This window comes from Chanodichthys erythropterus, chromosome 23, assembly GCF_024489055.1.
Source record: "Chanodichthys erythropterus isolate Z2021 chromosome 23, ASM2448905v1, whole genome shotgun sequence".
NCBI classification, from domain to species: domain Eukaryota; kingdom Metazoa; phylum Chordata; class Actinopteri; order Cypriniformes; family Xenocyprididae; genus Chanodichthys; species Chanodichthys erythropterus.
In genome coordinates, this window is record NC_090243.1 from 2,094,709 (window position 1) to 2,122,120 (window position 27,412).

The following is a 27,412-nucleotide window of genomic DNA, read 5'->3' on the forward strand; positions in this document are numbered from 1 at the left end:
TATGTTGTATTTGTTTAAGTTAAAAATAAAACGTATTATAAACTAAACAAATCCATGGTTCATTGTTGGCAAAATGATCATGATAGCCTTTATATTTCACATCTATGTGGTTCAGTCTTGTATATTGATTTGGCCTACTTTGCTATTCTATAAATATATAGGCCTAATAAGTTGTATTATAATATGCTATAATGTATGAAATATATTTATCTAAATGTATCAATTAGTTTCCACAATATTCGCCAGAAGTCATCATTTCAGGTGTTATTTTTCAAAATGTTCTTCCATGGGGGCATGCCACCTCCATACTTAACACCCCCCACACCCCCACTATTCCTTAGTTAGTATATTCATGCGAAACAGGACTGTAAAATAAAGTGCTACCATGTACATTATAAAAAATGCTAAAAAATGACCTTTAGCAGTGTTATTAACTATTATCATTTTGCAGATATCTGATATCTGATATATCATGCATTTCTACATGCGGCCATATCGATAAATCATTTATCTCTTCCTTCATGGCACTCTATGAGGGATCCACTCAGTTCTATGTGTGGGTGTGTAAAATCTGGTGGGAAAACTTGTTGGGAAGAGCAAGTGGGCAAGAGAGAGAGCAGTAGGGTGTGGTAGAGTGTTCTGGGATGGATGAAGGGAGTTCAATGTTTGTCTACATCTGTTCACAAGGGACCATATGAATGCAGATAAGTGAAATGCGTAGTTCCATGTTCGCTTTCTAGGTGAGTCAACTGTGTGTGCGTGTGAAAGTGTTTGTTATGTGTTAAAAAAATAGATCGATTCCAACCCCTATTTTAAACACGTATTTCATTCTGTGCTGCAAAGCATACACGATTACATGAAATATTTTTGTTTTTTTAAACAAATTTAATAAATTTCAGCTCAAAGAACACTTAATGGCAGATTTTTGTGTTTAAAGCACATGACTCAGCTGCTCATGTAAACAGTAGACAGCTTACTTCGGTTTTGGAACAGTCTCTGAAACTCTACCCTACCATTTCACTCTAATGACCGACATTAATAACTAATTATCAAGCATCAAACCGTCAACAGCATATAATTCAGAAGAGCACCTTTGGCTAAATGCCGAGCCACATCTGAAGGATTGCTTTATTCACAATCACATACAAGCACCCTAAGCCAAACTGGAAAACCCTCAGAGGAAAAAGCTTCTGATCGTTTGAATTTTAATATTATCCACATGAGATGTTTCAGTCATCTCCATTCATACTTTTACTGTGGAAAAAGATGATTAATTCTGATTATAAATGTATTCTTATATCATCCAGCTGTCTTGTTGTCCAATGAGAAGACAGATGTAAGATATCCTTTCAATCGGTAACCGCTCTTTTCAGCAGCATTGGAAAAAAATATTTTCCCCATTAATTTTCTCCATAAGGATCACTGTTATATTACTATTATAGTATTTTATATTTTGTATTATATTTTATTTTTAGTTAAAAATTTTAGTAATTGTGTTATGCTTTTGTCATGTTTTATTTTATGTTTTTTTTTTAAATATTTCTATTTAGCTTTATTTTTATTCCAGTTTTAGTAATTTTAGTTCTTCAACATATTTTATTTCAGTCAGTTTCCAAGCCAACATTTCTCTTTTTTTTCCATTTAATTTTTTATTTATTTTTGTTTATCAATTACTGAAAACAATTTAGTTAACAAAACAAATCTGATAAGGATTTAAAAAAAAAATCTCTCTGCTCTGAAATGAATCAAAACATAACTTAAAGCAAAACTGTATTTGAAAATCCAAGAAAAACATGCATATTTAACATCCTTTACCAGGTAATGAACTACACATCCCATGAAACACTGCAAATAAACAAATAAAAATGGTACAATATGAAACTACTGACTAAAAGGCAATATATAATTAAATAAAATACAACATATTTTAAGTTTATTGCAAAATATTAAGCAAGGCTTGTAAGATATTGTTATAAATACATTTTTAATGAATGGGATTTGTTCTTCCAGTACCAGACTCTAAAGAAGGTCTTACACAAACCTAAGATGACATCTCTCAACAACTGAAACTTAAAACCGCTGAACTAGAGGAATGGTGACTTACAGCAAGCCGGTCTCTAATAGATGTAGGTCTCCTCGCCTTTGTGTTCCTTTTGATTAAACAACATTTCGTTTTTCCCTGCAGGTCTGTCTACATCTTCTCAGAGGAATTTTGAGGGCATAGTTTGAGTGAACACACTTTTTCTCCCCATAACTCTCTTTCCAGATGGTCCTTGTTTAAACCAACCAATCAGAGTTCAGCAGCCAGAGAAGGCTCCCATTTCAAGGCCTGTCTGTGTTTGACCGTCATTCTATCTGGATGTAGGGAGCATTCGGAGTGTGCTAGTGAATATATGTGTGTGTGTATGTTGGCAAAAGAGTCCTATTTCCGTGTGTTTCTGTGTGTGTCCACAAGCATGAGTCTGCGCGGTAATATATGCCTGTGAGATGTTAAGTACAGGCTATGAATTTCAGCTGTGGAGCCTGGTTTATTTCCATTACAAGAACCGATAATGACAGAGCCAAATTCGCTGTTATGACATTGAACTTATATACAAGAGACAGACAGACAAACTTAAGTATACACACACTTCCACAGACACTCAAACTCTGCAACTAAATCATTTTGCAGCAGACGGAAAATAAGAAAGGCAGCAGTGTGATCGCTCATTCATACTGCTGAATTCCACAGAAAGCTCAGTGGATTACTGCAGAAATCGAACACCCATCATTCAAATTTCAGCACACTCCTCAACCTTTGTGAGTTAGTTTATTTGCTTTTCCTTATTATAACTGAAGTTTGAATTAAATGTGAAATAAATATATATATATATAAACGTCAAAGTCATGATTCCGGTGCTATGTGATTGCAAATGTGTTTCTGTGAGTTTCTATGTCTGGCTAGTAGTAGGGCTGATTTGATTTTTGAAGAATGTTGGTAACCAATCAGTTGATGGACCCCATTGACTTCCATAGTGCTGTATTTTCTTTCCCATACTATGGAAGTCAGTAAGGGTCCATCAACTGTTTGGTTACCCATTTTCTTCAAAATGTCTTCTTGCAGAAGAAAGAAATTAATACAAGTTTGGAACAACCTGAGGGTGAGTAAATAATGACAGAATTTTTATTTTTGGGTGAACTATCCCTTTAAAGCCCCTTTTTGTTGATATGTGCTTCTCATTACAAATTTGGCAAGACAGTTGTTGCATGTTGCATTCCCAAATGCATGTTAAAGCGACCCAAACTTAGAGCAGTTGCAGAATCGATAATAAGCTAATAATGAGATAACGAGCTGCTCACGTAAAAGAACATAGTGTTGCCCTTCACTGAGAAACATGCAGCACTTGCAATTTTATAATCATACCAAACCATACAGCAATTTCAGTTTTATTTCAATTAATCGTTTAGCCATTAGAGCTATTAGAGTTGTCAAAAGTACTGACTTCGATACTGAAATTTTTTAAATGTGACACTTTGAGCACTGTTGAGCGGATTCGTAAACAACTCTGATTGGCCACTGTGTTCACAGCTCATCGGTTATGTCTGTGATTAGGGCTGCACAACGATTAAAATAAAAGTCTGTGTTTACATAATAAATGTGTGTGTTCTGTGTATAATAATTATGTATATATAAATACACACACATACATATGTATATTTAAGAAAAATGTTATATTTATATATAAAATATTTATATTTATATAAAATATATTTAAATATATATTTATTTATACATGCATATGTTTCTTAAATTTATACATGTATGTGTGTGTATTTATATATACATAATTATTATACACAGAACACACACATTTATTACGTAAACACAGACTTTTATTTTGCAAACGATTAATCGCGATTAATTGTTGTGCAGCCCTAACTGTGATTGGCTACAATGATCAATGCTTCAAAAACATAGACATCAATGATCCTCTTCACCGAGTGCTTTCACAGACACTCGGAAGCGTTTGAAAGCAGGCGTCTATCGTGGAACTATCGCTATCAGCGTCTCCACTCCCGCTTTCAAATTCAAACACTTCCATATGTTTTCAAACACTCCCATGCGTTGATCGTTGTAGCCAATCACAGACATATCCGATGAGTGCGAGAACACAATGGCCAATCAGAGGTGTTCACAAATCCATTCAACAGCGCTCAAATCGTCACATTTTTAAAATTTCAGAACTGATTTGTACTTGTACTATTGATAACTCTAATATTTAGAAAGAGTGCATTTGTATATAATTTAGTATTTGTGTATGAGTGTGTATACCTAGTGAGCGATCCTTGGTCTGGTTAGTAGAGCGGACCACAGGAAGACTGGCTCGAGACCGGGAGCCTCGGGTGAAGGCGATGGGCATGTCACACTCAGACATGACCTCCAGAGCATCTAGAGAGACGAGCGAGTCGTGCTCCACTTGATCCACAAACACAGGAACTGGACTCGAACACACCACACTCTGCTTAGAGCTCCGGTTCTGTAGGAAGAAAAGGAAGAAAAAAATGTTTTAGATAATATGTTGAATTTGATGACACATAGTCAGTGCAAATTCAGAAAACCATGGCATTTTTGGCTTCTCTACTGGAAAAAAAAAACAGATTATACCAGCTTAAGATGGCCAGGCTGTTTTAGGACATTGTAGCTGGTTCAAAGTAGTCTACTAGCACAAACCAGCATGATAAACCATTTTTGTTTTCTCTGCTGGAAAAAAACAGATCATACCAGCTTATGATGGTCAGGCTGTTTTTGGGGACATGGTAACTGGTTTGTAGTATTTGTTTCAAAGTGATCTTTCAGCATTAACCAGTTTAATAAGATGATCTACTGATAGCCTCTAGACCAGCTTATGACCATCTAGACTATATATGGGCAGGATAGAACCTTGTAAAATTATCAGAAGCTGGTTTTAGCTGGATTTCCAGTAGGGTTGTCAACACTACATGCATAAAACTTGAACCACTCATTATGAACAAAGCATAATTTGTCTGAATATTATGGCTAATAGTTGACTAATCATTAATCGACAAGAAGAGGCTTAGTCAATCAAAAATTTTATTAGTCAGTTAGTCGTAGGATAAAAAATGTGGTGAAGTCAGGCAGTCCATATGCAGGACCAATCGTTAACGGCGGATCCTTGAGGTAATTACAGGCCTACGTCGGGAAGGAAATCCAAATGTTCGCCTATCGTCCATCGCCATCAAATATGGTTTATCATTTGAAACATGTAAGTAGTAGCAACTTTACATGGATTTTCGCTCTAACATTAACCTTTTATAAATGTATGCTATTATTAGGCACATATCCATGGATTTGTATGGATTGTGGAAGCTGAAGTATAGTGTGCTTATTGCAAGACATCGAGGCATCTGCGCGATCAATGGCATTTTTCCTGATAACAGCAGAAAAAAATTAAAATACTCCATCATTTTTGGTCATACAGATAAGAGTAATACATCATTTGAAACTGGGTCTTTTTTTGTGTGTGTAAACTCACAATAACAAGAAAATGATGTCCCTTTGTAGAATAAAGAAAACAAACAGGATGCGCTTTCTGACATCTCGGTCTCTATGAACTTGAGTGTGTCAAGAAATAAATAAACCAAACCTCATAACCACATATCCATCCCTCACAGTCACAGACATGAGAAATATATCTATAAAACGCTTGAAATGTCAAACAATTGTCAACAAATTCAAGAAGAAAACAAATATTCTCAGATTATGTAATTCGCATGAAACATGCATATAGGCTCTACTACTGCGAAGATAATGAGTTAGCATCGTTAACTTAATCTCTGCAGCCGAAAACATGATCAATTATTTACTTTCGCCGGTGCGCTGCTGCAAGCTTTGTGTGTGTGCTTGAGCGCTGTTTAGGCTATGTATTATATATAGGCAAATAAAGGCTCATTATTATGATTTATATGGCTTATGTGTGATTAGTTGACTAATCGCTTAAATGACTGACTACTAGTCGACTAGAAAAATCTAGTCGAGGGCAGCCCTACTGAATACATTAACCTTTTCTGTAACACACACTGCACATTTCAATTAAAGCGACAGTCACCGGTCAACTGGGACCACTGCAATCAGTCATGCAGCAAGACACACATCAGAATGACTACATATACCAAAAACTAAATTCAAAAATGTATGCAGAATTTATATATCAAAACACAAAGGCAGTTTGGACCTGCCTGTATCAATATAGTCAGTTAATTAGTTTCAAATGAATATGTTAGGCGATTTTGTGGTATTGTTAAACACACATGCATCACACTCTCTCATTCGTGCTAGTACTGACTCTGTGTGAACCAACGTTCTGGATTTTCATCAGATATCTTTGAATGTCTATCTCAGAGTGCAGAGCGGACAACATCCCCTGAAATAACTATTAGAACAGAGAGAAAGAGATACAGAGTATGAAGGCAAAAACATTGATGAAGAACACATGCATAATAGAACAGAAAATTTGGAATTTAGCAGAGAGGAATGATGTTCGTGTTTGAAAATGCCCACAAACCCAGCAGCTCATGAGCACCTTTGCTGTAAACATTTTATAACCTTCAAAACCTGCCCAATTGCTTCTCAAAACTATTCCAAACATAGCCCAATTGGGTTTCAGGAGTGTCTCTGAATAAAAACACATTTGTTTACAAGACACTCAAAAAGAATGACAGAATATAAATTTTTGAGTGAACTATTCCTTTAAAGTCAGGTAACAGGAATCAGTTTCAGTCAAATTTTATGAGTCATGACATCTGATACAAAGCTCTTTTGATATTTAAATTGCCTTATGCATTATTAAAAGTCACTGAATGTATGAAAGAGCAGATCTCTTGACACTGAAACACCCACACACCTGTGGTTTCTTGTAATTTAGATGTTTATTCATCTCTTTGATATAAGGTAGCAAAAGAGAGAGTTTGAACTTCACCAGATGAAACAGGATCAGATCAGAACTTTCCAGACCACAACAAAGTGTCCTGGGGTTCTTTTGAGGAAAGGAGGCGGGAAATTAGATCCACAACCACCAACACAGTGATATTCAGTGGGCACGCACAAGACAGGAACTGTCAACTGACTGATGACAATACAGGCTCAAGGGTGTGTTTGTGTGTGTGTGAGTCACCACAGGTTAGATCCTATTCTCAGACCTCTTCTATAATTAGCTTAAAGGTTCATCATGAGTTCAAAAAGCAAAGTTACACATCTCAACTAAAATATCAAAAACAAGAAATACCAAATAAACACAATAATGTAGCTTAAATCCTGGTCAATACTATTCATTTTAGTTAAACTTTTTAGAATAATAGAAAAAATATAAATTATAATTATCACCTATAAATATGATTATTCATAATAATTGGTTAAAAACAGTAGTTATAGAATGTTAAATTTATAGTATATTATAGTATATATAGTATGTTAAAATAGTACAATAACATAAAGTATGCTAAAAATAATACAATAAAATAGTATGATAAAATAAGCAAAGTACGATAAAAATAGTAAAATAAAACAAAAAGACTGAATAATCATAATAAAATAATTTTAAAATAATGATAAAATATTCATAGTATGTTAAAAATTGTGCAATAAAATAGTACTATTGATAATTAATAGTGTTAATATAGTACAATAAAATAGTATGATAAAAAATCATAGTGCAATAAAATAGTATGATAAAATAAGCATAGAACATTAAAAATAATAAAATAAAATAAAATAAAAAGATTGAATAATCATACTGTTTAAAATAGTACAATAAAATAATCACACTAAATTTATAATAAAAAATTAAAGTATGCTAAAAATACTACAATAAATAGTATGATAAAATAAGTACGATAGTACGATAAAAATAGTAAAATAAAACAAAAAGACTGAATAATCATACTGTTTAAAATAGTACAATAAAATAATCACACTAAATTTATAATTAAAAAAATGATAAAATATTCATAGTATGTTAAAAATTGTGCAATAAAATAGTATGATAGAAAAATCATAATGTTAAAAAAGTACAATAAAATAGTATGATAAAAAATCATAGTACGCTAAAAGAGTACAAAAAAAATCATATTACTTTAAAAATGCTACAATAAAATAGTAGGAAAAAATAATCATAGTATGTTAAAAATAGTATACCTGTGGTGATAGGATGATGCCAGTTAATTTTCAAGATTTATTAAACAGAACTCAAAATACTCAGAAGAAAACAGAACAACCGCTATAAACTTATCGTAAAACGCAATGAGAACTGAACTGAAACAAACATGGAGCTTAAATGCACAATATGTAATTTTCGCCACTAGAGGTCACTTATTCAAAACAAAGATGTAGCTTGATGAATAAGCGTGTGAATCTTAGGTCTTCAGCTCCACAGTCGATGGAAAGGAATCCGACAGACTCAGGCAGAAATCATGTTCAAGGATGAGCTAATGTATTAAAGTTTTACTAACGTTAGTGGTATGAAGCAGGACGGGTCTAGAGCCGTGGGAGCGGGATGAGGCCGCTAGAGAGAATGCTAATGATAGACATCTGCGATGCACACTGATCTCGAGTTCAGCTCTATTTTATTATGCTTTTTTATGCTTTTAAATTATTTAATTAAGCTTAATGTGGGGTGACGCAGCACTGTTTTAAATGGTTAAAACAATCATTAATACATTTATGTGTGTTGAAAGTTATAACATTACTCTGTTTGCTCGATGGCTGGTATAAGAGACTTATTTCACTTTGCAGTAATCTAGATCAATATTAAAATAACTGGAAATCGAACGGAGCACGCATATGACGTCATTCGCAGGCGATGCATTGACATGGTCCATGTCCTAGTTAAAATTGCTGATTTCTCTGGATTTAAACATTGTTGGGAATATCTGGGATAATGTAATTACACAAGTCAACAAAACATAACACTGTTCTAGTGGTTTTTGGATATTTTAAAGATCCTGTTCTTCGTGATCCCAAGTTTCAAACTTTAGTTAGTGTGTAATGTTGTTGTTGGAGTATAAATAAAATCTGTAAAATTTTAAAGCTCAAAGTTCAATGCCAAGCCAATGCCATTTTATTTAACAGAAGTCGCCTACATCAAACGGCCAGTTTGGACTACATCCCTCTACTTCCTTCTTTAATGACGTCATTAAAACAGTTTTTTGACTAACCTCCGCCCACAGGAATACACAAAAAGGGGGCGTGGTCTTGTTGCGCTCCCACGGAGAAGAGCAAGAGTTGCGTTTGTAGAGTGTGTTTGTCGCCATGTCGTAGAAACGGTGTTATTTTCATCCCGCAGTCCAATCACCTTTGTTTGGCCTTCCCAGGGACGCTGTACTTAGAGATCAATGGTTACAATTTATGTTTAACTCGGTTCCCTAAAATTATAATTGTGGTATCCTTACTGCAATAGTTAATGTTGGACTGCAGTGCACATTATGGCCACAAGAGGGGACTATGTTTATGTATATGGCCGTTTTCCGTATAAGGTACTCTTCTGAGTGAGTGCTAACTTTGTACATTTTCTGTCACTGCTTGTGGTGATTAAAGAGTTCAGTCTCTCGGGAATTATTGTCTTTTGTGTTCATTCGGCACAACACCACAATAATCCACATGTAAAACTATGTGCAGCACACGTTATGGTTAGAGGCGTGACCTTTCCAGGCAAGGAGCGCTAAGCTGCTGTCGAATCACAACACAGGAACCGCTGGCACAATCAGAACTCGTTACGTATTTCTGAAGGAGGGACTTCATAGAACAAGGAAGTCATCAGCCCTTTTTTATGACAGTGGAAACAGCGGTATACAGATAAGTAAATTATGTGAAAAATTTTTTTACACGCGAAACATGAACACATGTTATATTGCACACTATAAACACAATCAAAGCTTCAAAAAACCACGAAAAATGGGACCTTTAATCAAAAAATCTTACATATTGTGCCTTTAAATACACAGTCCAAACTAATCAACAAAATGGACAACAGGAGCAAATGATAATCAAACAATGAGAAACCATAGTAACTAACTGAAACACAGGAAACTGAAACATACATACAAAGAACACAGATACACAAACTATCCCTTGCATTACACAGCTTACACATGTTTGTTAGAAGGTCTGTAAAGTATTGTGTGTGTGTGTGTGTTTGTTCCACCCAGCAGACATCATGATAAGAATGTCGCCTCTCCTGAATACGGCAAGATATTGTAACAAACACAGCACTGCATAAACTACTGCTCCGGAAGTGGTTTGGTCAAACAGGTTTCAGTATCTACAAATGCACGTGTGAATGATATAGTTATGCTAACCCACTTATCTTTATTCACTTTATGGTTTTCAATGTGGAAATTGTGGCTAACAAAATAGCGAGTAACATTCATATCTGCAGCTGTAAGAATGAAAAGAAGGTTTGTGTGAGTTGGCATGATTGATAAAGATACAGAGATAAGGAGTACAGTACCTCTACTATGTATGTACTTGAATATTGCTTTGGCAATATTGCAAAGTCTTTATAGTCAAGCCAATAAGGCTTGTCATGAGAGACAAAAAAAGAAAAGCAATAAAAAAGTGATAACCGCAACGGATACCACAATGAGTCTAAGAGTTTTTTTCAGACCAAAGTTTACCAGGCCATGTTTTTAGTAGATGAGGATGGTTGTGTACAGAGATGATTTTAAAGCTGAACTGTTCTGGCTCTTCCAGTTGTTTTACCCTTTTTCTGAGCATGATACTTCAGTTATGCTGGGATTCCCCCCACTGAAAGAGTAATGTGACATCAGCTATACTCATTATGGACAAAACACACTCACACACACAAGATGCATTGGAATCCATGATCTTTTGCCACAACGCACTCAAAAACAAAACCAGGTGTGTATTTTACATTTCCTTGAAGTTTCTTTCCTAAGGTTCACTTATAATGTTAGTTAAGGTTTCTTGCAACAACATCAATCTTAAACTTAGTTCTACATGTCCACTTCCACCCTCTCTTTGGTCCTTAGAATTAAACAGACTGTTTTTGCTACTGTACCTTTAATAATCTACTATAACCTTAAAAGGTTAGTTCAGCCAACAATGAAGATTCTGTCATTAATTACTCACCCTCATGTCGTTGCAAACCCGTTAGACATTCGTTCATCTTCAGAACCCAAATGAAGATCTTTTTAATGTGCTTTCTGTCCCTCCATTGACAGTCTATGCAACTGCGAGTGCTTTGCTTGCACAAAACATCTCAATAGAAATAATTTACCACTTTATATCCAAAATATTAATCTCCAAAGCACGTTCACAAGAGCACCATGACACATGCATGCTGTGTTGAAGCGAGAGCAGATGATGTGAAGGCACATTGGAGATTAATATTTTGGAAAATTAATAAGTGGTAAATTTGCATCATTAAATTGAGGTTGAACCACTGGAGTCGCATGGATTACTTTTATGATGTCTTTGCTACCTTTCTGGGGCTTGAAAGTGGTAGTTGCATAGACTGTCAGTGGAGGGAGAGAAAGTTCTTAGATTTCATTAAAAAGATCTTCATTTGTGTTCTGAAGATGAACAAAAGTTTTTCGGGTTTGGAACGACATGAGGGTCAGTAATTGATTACAGAATTTCATTTTTGGGTGAACTAACTATTGAAATACCTTCTATATGGAAATTATGTGTTGCGATTGGCTAACCTTTTGTATGTGAAATGAGTAACAATGCCAAGTTGCTGGATACTTAAAAGTTGTTTATATGTAAATATGGGCAGTCATATGTTAATACGCTCACGGCTGTGTCGTTAACACTGTAATGATGTCTAAATGGCCCATTTTCTGTTTAGTTTAAAAAAAAATTCTGGATGGACTGGAGATTTGTGCTGAAAAAAAGTAGAGTTACGTAGCTCATTGAACTCTTTTATTTCAAAAGAATAATAATAATAATATTACAATGTATGGTTATTACAATTTAATAAATAAAATAATTGTTTTCTAATTTAATATATTTTAAAATGTCATTAAAATGTAATTTATTTCTATCTGTGATGGCAAAGCTGAATCATTTCAGCATCATTACTCCAGTCTTCAGCATCACATGATCCTTCAGAAATCATTCTAATGTGCTAAGTTATCATATTGATATCATATTGCTTAGTATTTTTGTGGAAACAGTGATACCGTAAAGATAAAAAGAACAGCATTTATTTGAAATATAAATATTTTGTAATATTATAAATGTTTTTACTGTCACTTTTGGTCAATTTCTTTAAAAAAATGTCATTGACCCAAAACTTTTGAATGATAGTACATTATAGTATATAAAAAACAAGAAGAACATAAAAGTCTTCATTAACTCCTGTGTGTGAGATGTTCTGGGGGAGCAAAAACAAAAAGCTCTTTTTTTCTTATACAACCCTACATTGGACACACATAATAACACACACATCCATGCAGTATACACACTTAAACACATTCGATTCCCAGTGCTGGTTTAGTCTACTAGAAAGAACAAGTTGAACTGACCTCAGTGCTGACATGACCCCTGAAATATCCAATCACGGATGTGCTCATACTAAGAGTGATTAAATCACTAGAGGTATGAAGGTTTTTTCCCACTAGTTGCTTGTAGTTTCTACACAACTGTAGTATCCAGCTGCATCAGAAGGCAGATCTACTATCTATCTGCATTCCCATTGGCTGTGACTATATCATGAGATTTGCATAAAATTTTATTTACTCTGTCACCGAATGACCTCCAGGCACTTCAATCTCAAGCAAAATATGGGAAAATTGAATCTTTAAAAAGTACTAAAAGTTCACAGCTATCCCACCATCATGAAAAGACCAAGTGTATGTACAGCAATCCGATCAACCACCAGCAAAACCACCTCATTTAACAATCCAAATATTTTCTTTCCTAAATCAGACACATAATCTTATCAGTAATGCAATAACAGGCCTAGAGTTTGCTATCGCCTGCACACACAGCAGGCCTGCAGATACTGTATCTAAATCCTGTTGAATCAAGAGCATCTGGAAAAGTCCATCTGTTCTTGTTTTGGTCTGGTGAAAGGTATAAAGGCCATTTTCCTCTTTTCCTTTTATGCCGGTTCTTCTCTCTCTCTTTTCTGAGGGGAAAGGGCAGCACAGGAACATATGAGGGTGAGGTTACAGTCTGTTTGGGCCAAACAGAACCAGATGGCGGCTCTGTTTTTTCCGCTCACAAAGTCTTGTGACAGGCTTTCACCACGCCGATGCTTGAGGTCTCGTCCGCACGCAAAGGTGGTACACAGATGTTCGGCAAGGAGGTGTGTCTGTGTGTTGATAAACATCTAAGCGATCCAACACATCAGCACCTTGGCAGGAAAATATCACACACACAGATGGGTTTGGGCATGTTTGCTGACTCTGCAGGTTCATCTTTCATATAATACAGAGGAATTTTTAGCTGGGGTGTCAGTGTGTCTGTCAGTGATGGTGCAAAAGTTGTTCAAATTTATCCTTTTTAGAACAAGAATATGAACTATAGCTGGATTGTATGTAGTAAACACACACACAAAAAATATATATTTTAAGTATTTTTTGTCTTATTTTTCAGTAAAAATATCTAAATAATACATATTTACCAAGAGTACAGTATTTTAAATTTTAATGATTAAATTAGATTTTATTTATTTATCTCACTTGGATTTTTTTTCTTGTTTTATGTATAAACAACTTACGGAGTTAAAAAATTAGCCTACATTCAGTTTTGCTTCTCAAGTAATCTTAACCCTTTAAGTACATGTAGTTAATTAATAATACTCAGTACTTATTTGTATAATTACACTGTAACAATGTCACCTTAACATATAGTGCAAGTGATATTTTTACTGGAAAACAAGACAAAACTACTGATAAGAAAATTGATTTGTTGTTTTTTGTAGTGCAGTACATTCTTATTCACAAATGCAAACCATATAATTTATAATCACAAATTGTGGGTATAAATAAAATGTGAAAATACATGAATGCTCCAAGTTAGATGTATAAAACCATGAAAAATATGTAATGCCAACAAAGACTGTAGTACTCTCTATTAATTTAATACATTTCACAGCGATCGAGAAAAAAAAATGCTTAAAAACTGTGGCCCCAGACATAAGGACTATAATATAGTAACTAACTGATTGCATCTTGACCCCTCTTGACGATCTTAACCCCTATAACCCTGAACTGTCTCCAGACATTACATCCCTGTCTGGAGGATTAAACTTCCATTGTCCTCATGTGTCAATCAAAGGGCAAAAGTAATCACACTCAGACACTCCCCTTTTTTTAAAACATTTGAACTGACATTAACAAATAGGGTCTAGTCACATCATGTGTTTTTACAAATGGGATAGCTATTTGATTTTTTAAAACGGTTCCATTTACACTTGGCCACATAAATGTGTCTCTGCAAAACAAATATTAATCCGATCTTTAATTCCCACACTACATTCAAATGTAAAGACGTTCATGTCAACAAAAGCAACATATTTGAGCTGCATTTTATTAATCATCACCACAATAGGAGAGAGAGAGTGGCATCAGCACTGCTAAGATAACTTTAGTGTCATTACTTTTAATGAAGATGTGTGTTGAGCTTCTGCGACTTACTTTCAGTTTCATTTGTGGCAGTTTGCATGTCGGCTTGCTGAAGAGATATTCAGCGGCAATGCGTGTTGCAGTAGCGCTGTCATATCTATAACATGCCATATAGCCTATAACACACTCTCACACGTTTATTTTTTTTATATTTTGGGAGGAGTAAAATTTACATATGTGGTTCCAACAACCAGATGCGTTTACACTTGTCCAGTTTAGTCCGGAATGCATCCCAAACCACCTCCTGAAGTGGTCTGGGTGATCGAATTTAAATCCGTCTTGAATTTCGGAGGGCATTTACACCTGGTCTTTTCACGATCGGATAGCAGTCCGATCAGAGAAAATGCATGAAGTGAGACCAGGTGTAAACAGGTCCATAGACACACACTGATAGAAACAGAATGATACTAGCTATTTTAATAATACTGACACTGTCTTTGTCAGCTTCATTCAAGAAGTATAATGTAATCATCAGCAATTTCATGGTCTGACTGGAAAATGGGCTGTTTTCCTACTATTTCTGCTAACCTTGGCGGTTTGAACTGTATCAGAAAAAGGAGAGAAAGAGTCTAAATGGAAAAGGAAGGAATGTGCTGACACATCATTAACCTTGAGTAAGTGTGTGTGTGTGTTGTAGCATAACTGAGAAATTATTGTGTAGAAAAGGTTATACTGTGGCATTTTAGTACTCAAACATGACCCGTTAATATATACACTTGATCAAAAATACAGTAAAACAGTTATATTGTGAAATATTATAACAATTTTGAGTAACTTTTTTCTATTTTAATATTTTTTCTATTTAATGTTTTGAAAATGTCATTAATTAATTAATTTTCAGCAGCCATTGATCCAGTCTTCAGTGTCACATGATACTTCAGAAATCAGTCTTATATGCTGATTTGTTTTTGTTTTTTTCAAAATTCTTCAAAAGTTCAAAAGAACAGCATTTATTTCAAATAGAAATCTTTTGTAACATTATAAATGTCTTTACTGTCACTGTTGATCAATTTAATGTATCCTTACTGAATGAAAAAAAAAAAAAAAAATATATATATATATATATATATATATATATATATATATAGACAACCCGAATTCCGAAAAAGTTGGGACGTTTTTTTTTTTTAAATTTGAATACAATGAAAACTAAAAGACTTTCAAATCACATGAGCCAATATGTTATTCACAATAGAACATAGATAACATAAATGTTTAAACTGAGAAATTTTACACTTTTATGCACAGAATGAGCTCATATCAAATTTGATGCCTGCTGCAGGTCTCAAAAAAGCAACAAATGGCTGAAAAAGCAGGAAATTTTTTAAAAGATTTAGCTGGGAGAACATCTAGCAACTAATTAAATTAATTGATATCAGGTCTGTAACATGATTAGCTATAAAAGGGATGTCTTAGAGAGGCAGAGTCTCTCAGAAGTAAAGATGGGCAGAGCTGTGAAAGAGTGTGTAAAAAGATTGCGGAATACTTAAAAAAAAAAATCAGATTGACATCATCATCTACAGTGCATAACATCATCAAAAGATTCGGAGAAACTGGAGAAATCTCTGTGCGTAAGGGACAAGGCTGAAGACCTTTATTGGATGCCCATGGCCTTTAGGGCCCTCAGATGACACTGCATCACTCATGATTGTGTCAATGACATTACTAAATGGGCCCAGGAATACTACCAGAAACCACTGTCGGTAAACACAAGCTGCCGTGCCATCTGCAGATGCCAACTAAAGCTCTATCATGCAAAAAGGAAGCCATTTGTGAACATGGTCCAGAAGCGCCGTCGTGTCCTGTGGGCAAAAGGCTCATTTAAAATGAACTGTTTCCAAGTGGAAAAGTGTTCTATGGTCAGACGAGTCCAAATTTGACATTCTTGTTGGAAATCATGGACGCCGTGTCCTCCGGGCTAAAGAGGAGGGAGCGTGTTATCAGCATTCAGTTCAAAAGCCAGCATCTCTGATGGTATGGGGATGCATAAGTGCACACGGTATGGGCAGCTTGCATGTTTTGGAAGGCACTATGAATGATGAAAGGTATATAAAGGTTTTAGAGCAACATTAAATGAAAAATACATCAAAAACAACCACAAACTCTTCAGCAGCTGGAAACCTATATCAGGCAAGAAAGGAACCAAATTCCAAGACCAAAACTCCAGAAACCCATAACTTCTATGCCCATACATCTTCAAACTGTTTTGAAAATAAGAGGAGATGCTACACCATGGTAAACATGCCCCCCTCCCAACTGTAACTGTAGCAGGCATCAAATTTGAAATGAACTCATTTTGTGCATAAAACTGTAGAATTTCTCAGTTTAAACATGTGTTATGTTATCTATGTTCTATTGTTAATAAAATATTGGCTCATGTGATTTGAAAGTCTTTTAGTTTTCATTTTCTTCAAATTAAAAAAAAAAAAAAAACGTCCCAACTTTTCCAGAATTCGGGTTGTATATCACTGTTCCCAATCTCAAACTACAGCTTTAACCAAACTGGCTCCACTCAGCAAAATGAAACTCCTCATCTTGGTCTTTGGTCTGGTACTGATCCACAAAGAAAGGGCCTGGTCAACCTCAACCTCAGAGAGGACAGTCACTTACTCACCCCTCTCATCACTAGACACTGGCTACTGCCACACACTCACATAAGAAAAACGCACAGATACACACACACACACACACACACACACACATACACAATGACTCAAAAAGGCACAAGAAGAAAGAGAAATTTTATCTTTCAGATAACACAATAAGGGAAGGTACAGGTGAGAGAGAAGAGTGGAACAACAGAGCAGAATAAAAGAAAAAGAGGAAACAAATAGTAACAGAATTAGTCACTACACTGAGGTATATATATGCTGGAAATTACTTTTCAAACCTGTCTAACACTGAGACAAAACACTTTTGCGAACACTTAGCATCGCTCACACCTTCTCTATAAGAGAGAAAAATGAATATCTTTATTCAGCAAGGACACATTAAATTGTATAAATGCTGTTCTCTTGAACTTTGGCTGCTGAAAATTCAGCTTTGTCATCACATAAATAAATACCTTTTAGAATATATTAAAGCAGTTATTTTAAATTACAATAATACTTTTACTGTATTTTGATCTGCTTTGAACTTAAGAGACTTCTTTCAAAAACATCTTATCTACATTCCACCTATTTCCATATACTGCATTTCATTGACAAACAAATGTGAATTGAGCACTTTAATTGTCTAATCAGAAAATGTTAACTAAACAGCTCTGATTTGCTTGACATCATCAACGCTTGTGACTGGGTCACAAGACTGATGGACCAGAGACTGATGTTAAGTGAAAGTGACGTGATGGAATTTGTGCTCTGCATTTTACCCATCCAAGTGCACACACACAGTAGTGAACACACACCGGGAGCAGTGGGCAGCCAGTTTTTGCTGCGGCGCCTGGAGAGTGATTGGGGGTTAGGTGCCTTGCTCAGGGGCAATGAGAGTGGAGGAGAGCGCTATTTATTCACTCCCCCCACTTACATTTCCTGCCGGTACTGAGACTTGAACCCACAACGTTTTAAGTCCAACTCTCTAACCATTAGGCCACAACTGCAAACATTTATTTACCTCCTCTTAAATGTTATGTGCAAAGTTCCATAAAAAAAAAAAAACACATCAAGAAGACGCCCCATTGTTCTTATTTTGTACAGTGATTTCCACATAATGGAAGTATCTCTCACCCACCATAACACTGCATAGCAGGCTGGCTCCTCTGCACATCATGCTTAAATGAGCATCAAATCCCCATCAGAGCAGCTGCCATAGTATTTGCATGGCCCTGTGAAATTGGACCATTCATGGGAATGAAGCAGCCAAACATGCAAAACTGAAACTGCACTCACTCTTTGAACTGACAGCGTCTCCAGTGTGAGCTCATGACCCCGGAATGACCCACAACTGAACATTTTAATATATCAATTCACTCATGTCTGCTCTCGGTAGACAACGGAAATGATGGAGAGCTGGGAAGGTGCCAAGCAGTTGATCTGTGACCAGCCGGGGTTGTTGCACTAAGTTAAACTGCACTGAGGAAGCTGGCCCCAGATCAGGACTGCACCATCAACAAGAAAACTGTGCTAATACTGTGCTTCTCTTTTCTGACACCCAACAACTCAATAATACAGTACAGTTGGTGCGAATAATTATGCAGTATAATTAGTGTTTCAAACATAAACAACAGTGTTTCATTCAACCACTAATTAGTAGAACATTCTTCTTTCTAAAGAATGTAAAAATTAATCTTACACTTCTAATCAGCCTAATGTCTGGCACCAAGCCTAGATTCCACCCAGAATGCACAGCCCTATGTGAGTGATAAAGTCATTGCATTAGCTGTCAAAATCTACAATAAGAACAAATCTTAGTGAAGCTTTCAAAACAGGTCCAAACGGCTTTTTTAATAGACTATAACACGGTTCATTTAATTTGAAAGCAAATGCTGACAGCTTCTTTACAGCACCATAGATGTTCTAAAGAGCTATATGTTTTGTCAGGTCACCTGAAAATTAGCTTCATGTTGTAATACCTAATTTAACCAACATGGGCACATTGGGCGCGTTTTTGCAAAGCTCCAAAAAATTGCATACAATTGACCGTTCACAAAGATCCACCCCCTTTAGTTACTGTTGCTACGTCCAACAAGCCATGCCGATCTCTCGCCACACATAATGTTTTCACGCAGTGAAATATACATTGCAGAGCAAAGAGATCATTGACAATGCGTCAACAGACAAGACAGAGCAGGTTACTTTTGATATGAAACAAAGTATCAAATTTCTAAATGTGTCATTTTTAAGGAAATTTAAACAATAAATACCGTTTTGTGGCTCTTTAATTTGTCGTGACAGATCGCTGTAGCTCCTCAGTTTAAGCGGCTCGTGAACCGATCATCTCTTCCTACTAGTTAATTTATAGCATCAAATAAACATGAATGAACATCAGAAGGAATGTTGTTTCAATCGCAGAAAGACATCAGTACACACCATTTTTCAAGTTCAAGTCCACCTACGTTAATCTGCTAACTCCCCTGACTGCTATGTCGGACAAAATGGTGGATTCGGCGTTATGATTGGTTAGATCGCCTGTCAATCAAACTCCTGGTGAAGGGTCGATTCACTGTAGTTTCCAGATGAAATGAACACTAGTGGCAGTAAAACACCAACAACTTTTATTTATTTTCAGACAAATTATTACTAAACCAGACTATTGATTATTTTATACACTCCCTTCCACAATACTATGTTACACTTGCATACAACAGTGCATGATTTGTAAAATAACACTTTTTCACGTTTGCTTCACATAACCAGCACCATAAGTTTGGCTTTTCTGATGTAGTAAACTTGCTCAATAGCTTACCTGGTATGGCATTGTACTTGCTATCAGAGTTTGGAGTAACGCATTACAAAAGTAATTATATTACAGTAACATATTACTTTTTGCTGTAACACAGTAATATAAAAAGCATTACTAATAAAATTTGGGCAATATTATACTCGTTACAATCTCAGTTATGCACATTACAACAAAGCATTTTAACCTGAAATTAAGTGGTGTTAGTTTTATTTTTACCAACATCGCAAGACATTCCAGCACCAGAGAAAAAAATTTGCGGGTAAAATGTTCCTGCTGCTGGAATTTGAAGGTTGAGATCGGATTCTACTTTTGTGAGATGGACATAGCTACTCCCATTATTTTCAGAGAAAAGGACAAGAACTACATAATTCTGTGGTTATTTTGGTATAAGTAACTCAAAAGTAACGCAAAAGTAGTGTAACACATTACAATTCAGAAACAGTAATATTATAATGTAACTAATTACATTCAAATAAAAATGACAGTAACTGTAACTAGTAATGTATAATGTATTACATTTTGAAAGTAACTCACCCAACTCTGCTTGCTATGCAGTGTGCCCGGGCACGACCTAGCAAACACAGAGCGTTCCCCTAACCATTTAAAACCAAATAAGAACGTTCTGCGTTTAGAAGCCCCGCCCCCATCCCATAATTCGTAACTGGGACCCAGCCAGTTGAAGCTAACCTACAAACTACTACTGTAAACTGTAAACAGCACACTCCAACAACAAACCCAAAAGCCTGGACTCCAAACCTCATATCTTCCCACGCAGACAAGAGCAGGAAAAACAACACAAAACCACATCTCAAGAAGTCTATCATTGTTTATCATCTGAAACGGGCATGATGGAACAGCCAACGAAATACATCCAAACGATGCCTAAGAAGTTTACAAACACCCCACGACCCACTCCAAAAGCCCACTGAGCACACCTGGATGGAAACAGCAGATCCCTGCCATTGTCTTCCTTCTCGTCCGCATCTTTATAGCCGTGTCACACTCCAGAATGAATCGTATATCGGGTTACTGCAACAGTAACATACAGAACAGCAAACATGCGCGCGCATTCTCTAGTTACAGAACGCACTGAGTTCAGAAGTTTCCGAACAAAACTGGAGACGCTCGCGCGATCATCAGCGTGCGTGCTGGCGAATGCATTGAGTTTATAAAATAGACTGCAAGTTTAAAAAAAAAAAAAAAAAGTATGAGGATTTGTTACATTACCTTATTCCACAAACAATCGTCCTCAGCTGAGACTCATTCTCATTAATCCCATAATTTGGAAGGACGTTGAATACTAGTATCCCTATTAGATCCCTATTCCTGGAGAAAGTACAGTTCGCGCAATGTAGTGCCCGAGAGCGAGTGTTTGAGTGTGTGTGTGTGTCGCGCGCCCCTCCTCTCCGCGCTTTACCCCAGCAGCTCTCTGCGCGCTCACCTACTAGTAAACCGAGCCAAGCCTGTTCTTACATCACACATTACTATGGTGACTTCAAATCCCTATAACTCGCCACCCAAAATACCTGGCGGATCATCACACAAATAGGACAATTATTTTGAACAACTAAATGTAATTAACATAATACATTTAAAACACCCATGTTTTTAGAGTTACAACCCATTCAGTAGCGACAACAGCACTACTGAATGGGTTGATTTCAACTACTTTCATTAATAATATTATATTAAAGTTTGAAACAAATAGTCCAAAAAACGCTTAAATATTACCCATGTTTAAGCAACACTTCCCGGGCTCTCCTTTTGATTTAGTGTGAGGTGGAGGACAGGTGAAGGCTTACACAACTAAACTAAATACTAAACTCCTTGTGTTGTTGTGCAATTCAGCACATCCCTGCTGATAGTGTTCAATGGTCAGCAATGTGTCAGATACAGAACGCCCATACAAAATAAAGACAACAGGTCATATGACGCATAATGCATCATGACCTGATTAACGCAGCGTTGACCAGTTCAAATACTTATTTACAATCCCCACCTTTAAAACAAGACATGATCTGTGCAATTATTTTATAATAATATGTTTGTGTGAAGTATTGTAAAAGCAAATGATTGACTATACAAATAAGATACGGTTGGTCAAGTGTATGGATGACTGGGCACTAAACCAATCAAAATTCCTCTCTCTCTCCCTCTCCCTGTCTTTCTCTGTGTGCATATCCGCCCACACTGTTACAAACTCACACACTCGCACTCACACTCTACAGCCAAGTACTCTCATTCTTGAGAAGCTGTCAATCACCTCCATTGTTCTGCTGTGTAGGTCTTTAAGAGCAGGTGAGGAGCCTTTTGTTTTCAATCAGAGTAAACACGCAACACTCCCTCACCCGCTGTGGGAAGGCGTTCGGTCCCTGCCCCCACCTTTTCTCTTTAATACCCCCTGGGGCAATCCAAATAACATTCCACAGACCCACTGAGTGGATGAGTATGGGCAAAACAAGTGAAAAGAGTGCATTTTACAGAAAGCATGTTGTTTTAAAGCAATCTTCATATCATAAAATGATCATATCCAAAAATGTTATGTATAAATTATCCCGGGTTGTGCTATAAAAGAAACATTTGATATGTTAAACCAGAAACATATACTTTAAAATTTGGTCGGTGCTAAACTTTTCTGTCACTTTTCTAAAACATTCTGACTTTAGTGTGAAACAGAATAGAAAATGGAAATTTTAAGGCATGACCTGACAGCAAAAATGTGTCAGTGTGATATATGGCACAGATTTCAGTTCTCACCTCAGGCAACAACGGCTGGACACAAAACACTGAAAATGGATTCTTTCGGCCAAAGGGGGGGAAATATAAAACAAACCTCCACCTGTTCGGAATGAGAGGTCAATCTATTTACAACTGTTTTAAAGGTGCCATAGAACCCTATTTCACAAGATGTAATATAAGTCTACACTCTGCTGGGTTAAAAACAACCCAAGTTGGGTTGAAAATGGACAAACCCAGCAATTGGGTTGTTTTAACCCAGCGGTAGGGTTAAATGTATGCCCAACCTGCTGGGTAGTTTTATTATAGTACAATAGTTGAGTTAAATAAATTAGTTATACTTATTAAAAATTACTGTATTGCTTAATTAAAATTAACCCAAAGTATGTTGGAAATGAACATTTATGAATGTTCAATGAATAATTATTAAACAATAAACATTTATTAAATTGCTTATTAATAAATGTATATTAATAAACTATTAAATTTATATTAATAAAATATTAAAGCTTATTAATAAACATTCACCTTTTGTCTATTATTGTTGTCTTTAATTGCATCTGGTTTTTAATTTCCCAACTATTTTGGGTTCATTTTAAGCTAGCCATATAGCAATTTTTAAATAATAGTTGGTTTAAATAAAACTACCCAGCAGGTTGGGCAAACATTTAACCCTACCGCTGGGTTAAAACAACCCAATCGCTGGGTTTGTCCATTTTCAACCCAACTTGGGTTGTTTTTAACCCAGCATTTTTTAGAGTGTAAGGTGTCTCCAGAATGTGTCTGTGAATTTTTAGCTCAAAATACCCCATAGATTTTTTTATTATACAATGTTTTAACTGCCTATTTTTGGGCGTAATTAAAAATGCACAGATTCAGTGCGTGTCCCCTTTAAATGCTCGTGCTCCCTTATAAAGAATGAAGTTGTGTTTATGAATTATACAGACTGCAAGTGTTTAAAAATGAAAATAACGACATGGCTCTTGTCTCTGTGAATACAGTAATAAACGATGGTAACTTTAACCACATTTAACAGTACATTAGCAACATGCTAACGAAACATTTAGAAAGACAATTTGGAAATATCACTAAAAATATCATGATATCATGGATCATGTCAGTTATTATCACTCCATCTGCCATTTTTCGCTACTGTCCTTGCTTGCTTACCTGCAGAACATCTGATGATTCGGCTGTGCAGCTCCAGATGTTAATACTGGCTTGTCTAATGCCTTGAACATGGGCTGGCATATGCAAATATTGGGAGCGTATATATTAATGATCCCGACTCTTGCATCACAGTCTGTGTTATGTAGAGATTTGCCTGTTTTTCAGTGGTCTTTTGTACAAATCAAATTTACATAAGAAGGAGGAAACAATGGTGTTTCCTCACTGTATGTGATTCCCATGTACAGAACTCTAATTATTTAACTATGCAAAGGTAAATTCAATTTTCAATTCTAGGGCACCTTGAAGTACTCTGGGACTCTAGAGTTTGGTTGGTTGTGGGGTTGCAGTGAGAAAGACAACTATTTCACAGTATGCAGCCTTTTAATATCAAAATAATTTATAATATAATAAATGGAGTTAATAATATGAGTTGGCTGAGAGGTGATCCCTGAGGTCATAACTGAAGAATGTGCAGCGTAAGGACAGAAATGCCTGAATGTCATAATTATACACCGAATATGCTTTCATATTGCATATATGCATCATTCACTGCAGAAACTGCTAACATCACTCAATATGTTTATTGTTTCCTGAAGGGTTTTTTGAGAAAGTAGACCAGATGAAAAGTTTCTTTTCTTTTTACTTCTTTTCTTTACCTCTATAAGATATTAACAGCCACTAGATAACTCAGACCTCAAGATCCGTAACAAAGAAAACCTGTGGACAACCTTTTACTGACCTATGGAAGTCCAATAGATATAGAACACACACACACACACACACACACACACACACACACACACACACACACACACACACACACACACACACACACACACACACACACACACACACACACACTCACAAGACACTGTTACTACAATGAGATAAGTTTAGTGGCTTTTACTATGATTTTGCTTGGTTCAGTGTAATCATTGCAACCATTTAGTGATAAACATATAACCACTTCAGCTTCTAACTGCATGTAATAAAACGGCGGTTGCCTTTCATTCAGCCACCAGTGAATGATCATAATTTTTACTTCCTTTTGCTGGTATTGCAACATTCCATATTTGTTTTTCATGTGACATGTTTTCACAGTTTGTATTTTTTTCTGTCATGTGATTTTTCCACTCATGTGCCATATTTATGACCATCAGCAGGACAAAGTAATGGCGGTGAAAACAAAAACACATGACCACAGATACCAAGAAAAAAATGTGATCACTGGTTGTGGAAAACATTTTTCCAGTAAGCACAGACCCTTCAAAATCTGATTTTTTACAGGTACTGTATATACACTTACTGGCCACTTTATTAGGTACACCTGTACAACTGCTTGTTAATGCAAATATCTCATCATCAACCAATCACATGGCAGCAACTCAATGCATTTAGGCAAGTAGACCTGGTCAAGATGACCTGCTGAAGTTCAAATTGAGCATCAGAATGGGGAAGAAAGATGATTTAAGTGACTTTGAACATGGCATGGTTGTTAGTGCCAAACAAACTGGTCAGAGTATTTCAGAAACTGCTGATTTTCATGTACAACCATAGGGTTTACAGAGAATGCTCCGAAAAAGAGAAAATATCCAGTGAGCGGCAGTTCTGTGGGCGAAAATGCCTTGTTGATGCCAGAGGTCAGAGAAGAAAGGCCAGACTTGAGCCGATTAAAAGGCAACAGTAACACAAATAAGCACTTGTTACAACCAAGGTCTGGAGAAAAGCATCTCTGAACACACAACACGTCGAACCAGATGGGCAACAGCAGCAAAAGACCACACTATAGTGCCACTCCTGTCAAATAAGAAAAAGTCGTGGCCTAATGGATAGAGAGTCGGACTTGTAACCCAAAGGTCATGGGTCCGAGTCTCAGGTCCGGCAGGGTTTTTCGGTGAGGGGAGTGAATATCCAGTGCTCTCTCCATCCTCAATACCACGACTGAGGTGAGACCCTTGAGCAAGGCACCTTACCCCCAACTGCTCCCCGGGCGCCGCAGCAATGGCTGCCCACTGCTCCGGGTGTGTGTTCACGGTGTGTGTGTTCACTGCTGTGTGTGTGCACTTGAATGGGTTAAATGCAGAGCACAAATTCCAAGTATGGGTCACCATACTTGGCCACATGTCACTTCACTTCACTTCAAATAAGAACAGGAAACTGAGGCTACAGTCAGTTCGCACTGGCTCACCAAAATTGGACAACAGAAGATGGAAAAAACATTGCCTGGTCTGATGAGTCTCAATTTCTACTGCGACATTCAGATGGTAGGGTCGGCATTTGGCGTAAACAACATGAAAGCATGGATCCATCCTTCCTTGTATCAACAGTTCAGGCTGCTAGTGGTGTGGGGGATATTTTCTTGGCTAGACTTGTGCCGATATTCGGTAATGCGATAAATCGCAATAATGAATATGCACGATATTGTAATCGTCGGCACTTCAGAATACCGTAAATAATAATTTATTACCAATTATTAATTTTTTATGAGGCAATTAAGAATATTTTACCCATCAATCGTATAAAATTCACAACACCGCTGTATTCTGCGTCAAAAGGACACGCGCTCAGATGTAAACAATCCCAACGTACACGAGAAGCACATGGCGGAACCAGTGAAGGGGACGAGTTGAATGAAAGTGCGCGTTCACTCTCTGACAGCAGAGGGCGCTGATGGAACAGCAGCGTGCAGCGGTTACCACGGAAACCGTGCAAACAAAGTAACTGCTAGTGAAATTTTTAAAATGCTTCAAAAAGACATTCTTTTTTTTTTTTTGTAATCTCAGTGTTGTTCATCTCAGCACCAAATACTGAATACTTAAAAAAGACTGAAAAGGATATTTATTTTCAAACCTAAACATTTTTATATTTTAATCTGGACTACAACATGCCCTAATGATTAGAAATGTTCTCATTATTTGTTATTGTTCAGTAAAACTTTGAAAACATACAGCTTAATTAGTTAACATGTTAATTCATTATCACTAAACTGACAAAAAAAAATACTTATAAAGTATTAATTATTATTAATTAATGTTAATTTCTTAGTTACTATTTAATAACATTACTAAAATCAAAATAACTTATTTAATGGACCTGAGATAAAACTAACAATGATCAGTTGTGTTTCTAAACATTAACAAAAAATAACTTTTTCTGTAACAAATGTAGCTATTGTTTAATCTTAGTTAATGCATTAAATAGAGTAAAGTGTTATCTGTTGTTCTTTATAGCCTAATTCTTTTGCATTTTAATCTGTTTGAAAATTTCAGTCAGAGTTGTTTTTGTTTTATTACAAAAAGAGTTCTTAAACCTGTTAAACTATGACAAAAATGGTTTTGCAACTTATTTTAATGTCGTGATAATACCGTATACCGTGATAAAAGCTTCATCAATTAATCACAACATGAAAATTTGATACCGTCACATGCCTATTCTTAGCACACTTTGGGCCCTTTAG

General features: G+C 36.1%; 1 protein-coding gene across 10 annotated transcripts in view; it reads right to left on the reverse strand.

Annotated features, from left to right (window-relative positions):
• si:ch211-285f17.1 (sickle tail protein homolog) overlaps nt 1-27,412 on the reverse strand; it is a 176,234-nt gene that overhangs the window by 43,019 nt on the left and 105,803 nt on the right. For 7 of the 10 annotated variants that reach the window (XM_067378546.1, XM_067378545.1, XM_067378543.1 and 4 more), the window contains exon 3: nt 4,313-4,517. In XM_067378546.1, coding sequence (XP_067234647.1) covers nt 4,313-4,517 — 205 coding nt within the window. Of the gene's footprint in view, nt 1-4,312; nt 4,518-6,344; nt 6,432-21,276; nt 21,679-21,780; nt 21,914-27,412 lie in introns of those variants that run through there. The other 3 variants (XM_067378550.1, XM_067378552.1, XM_067378551.1) reach the window with 3 other exon arrangements.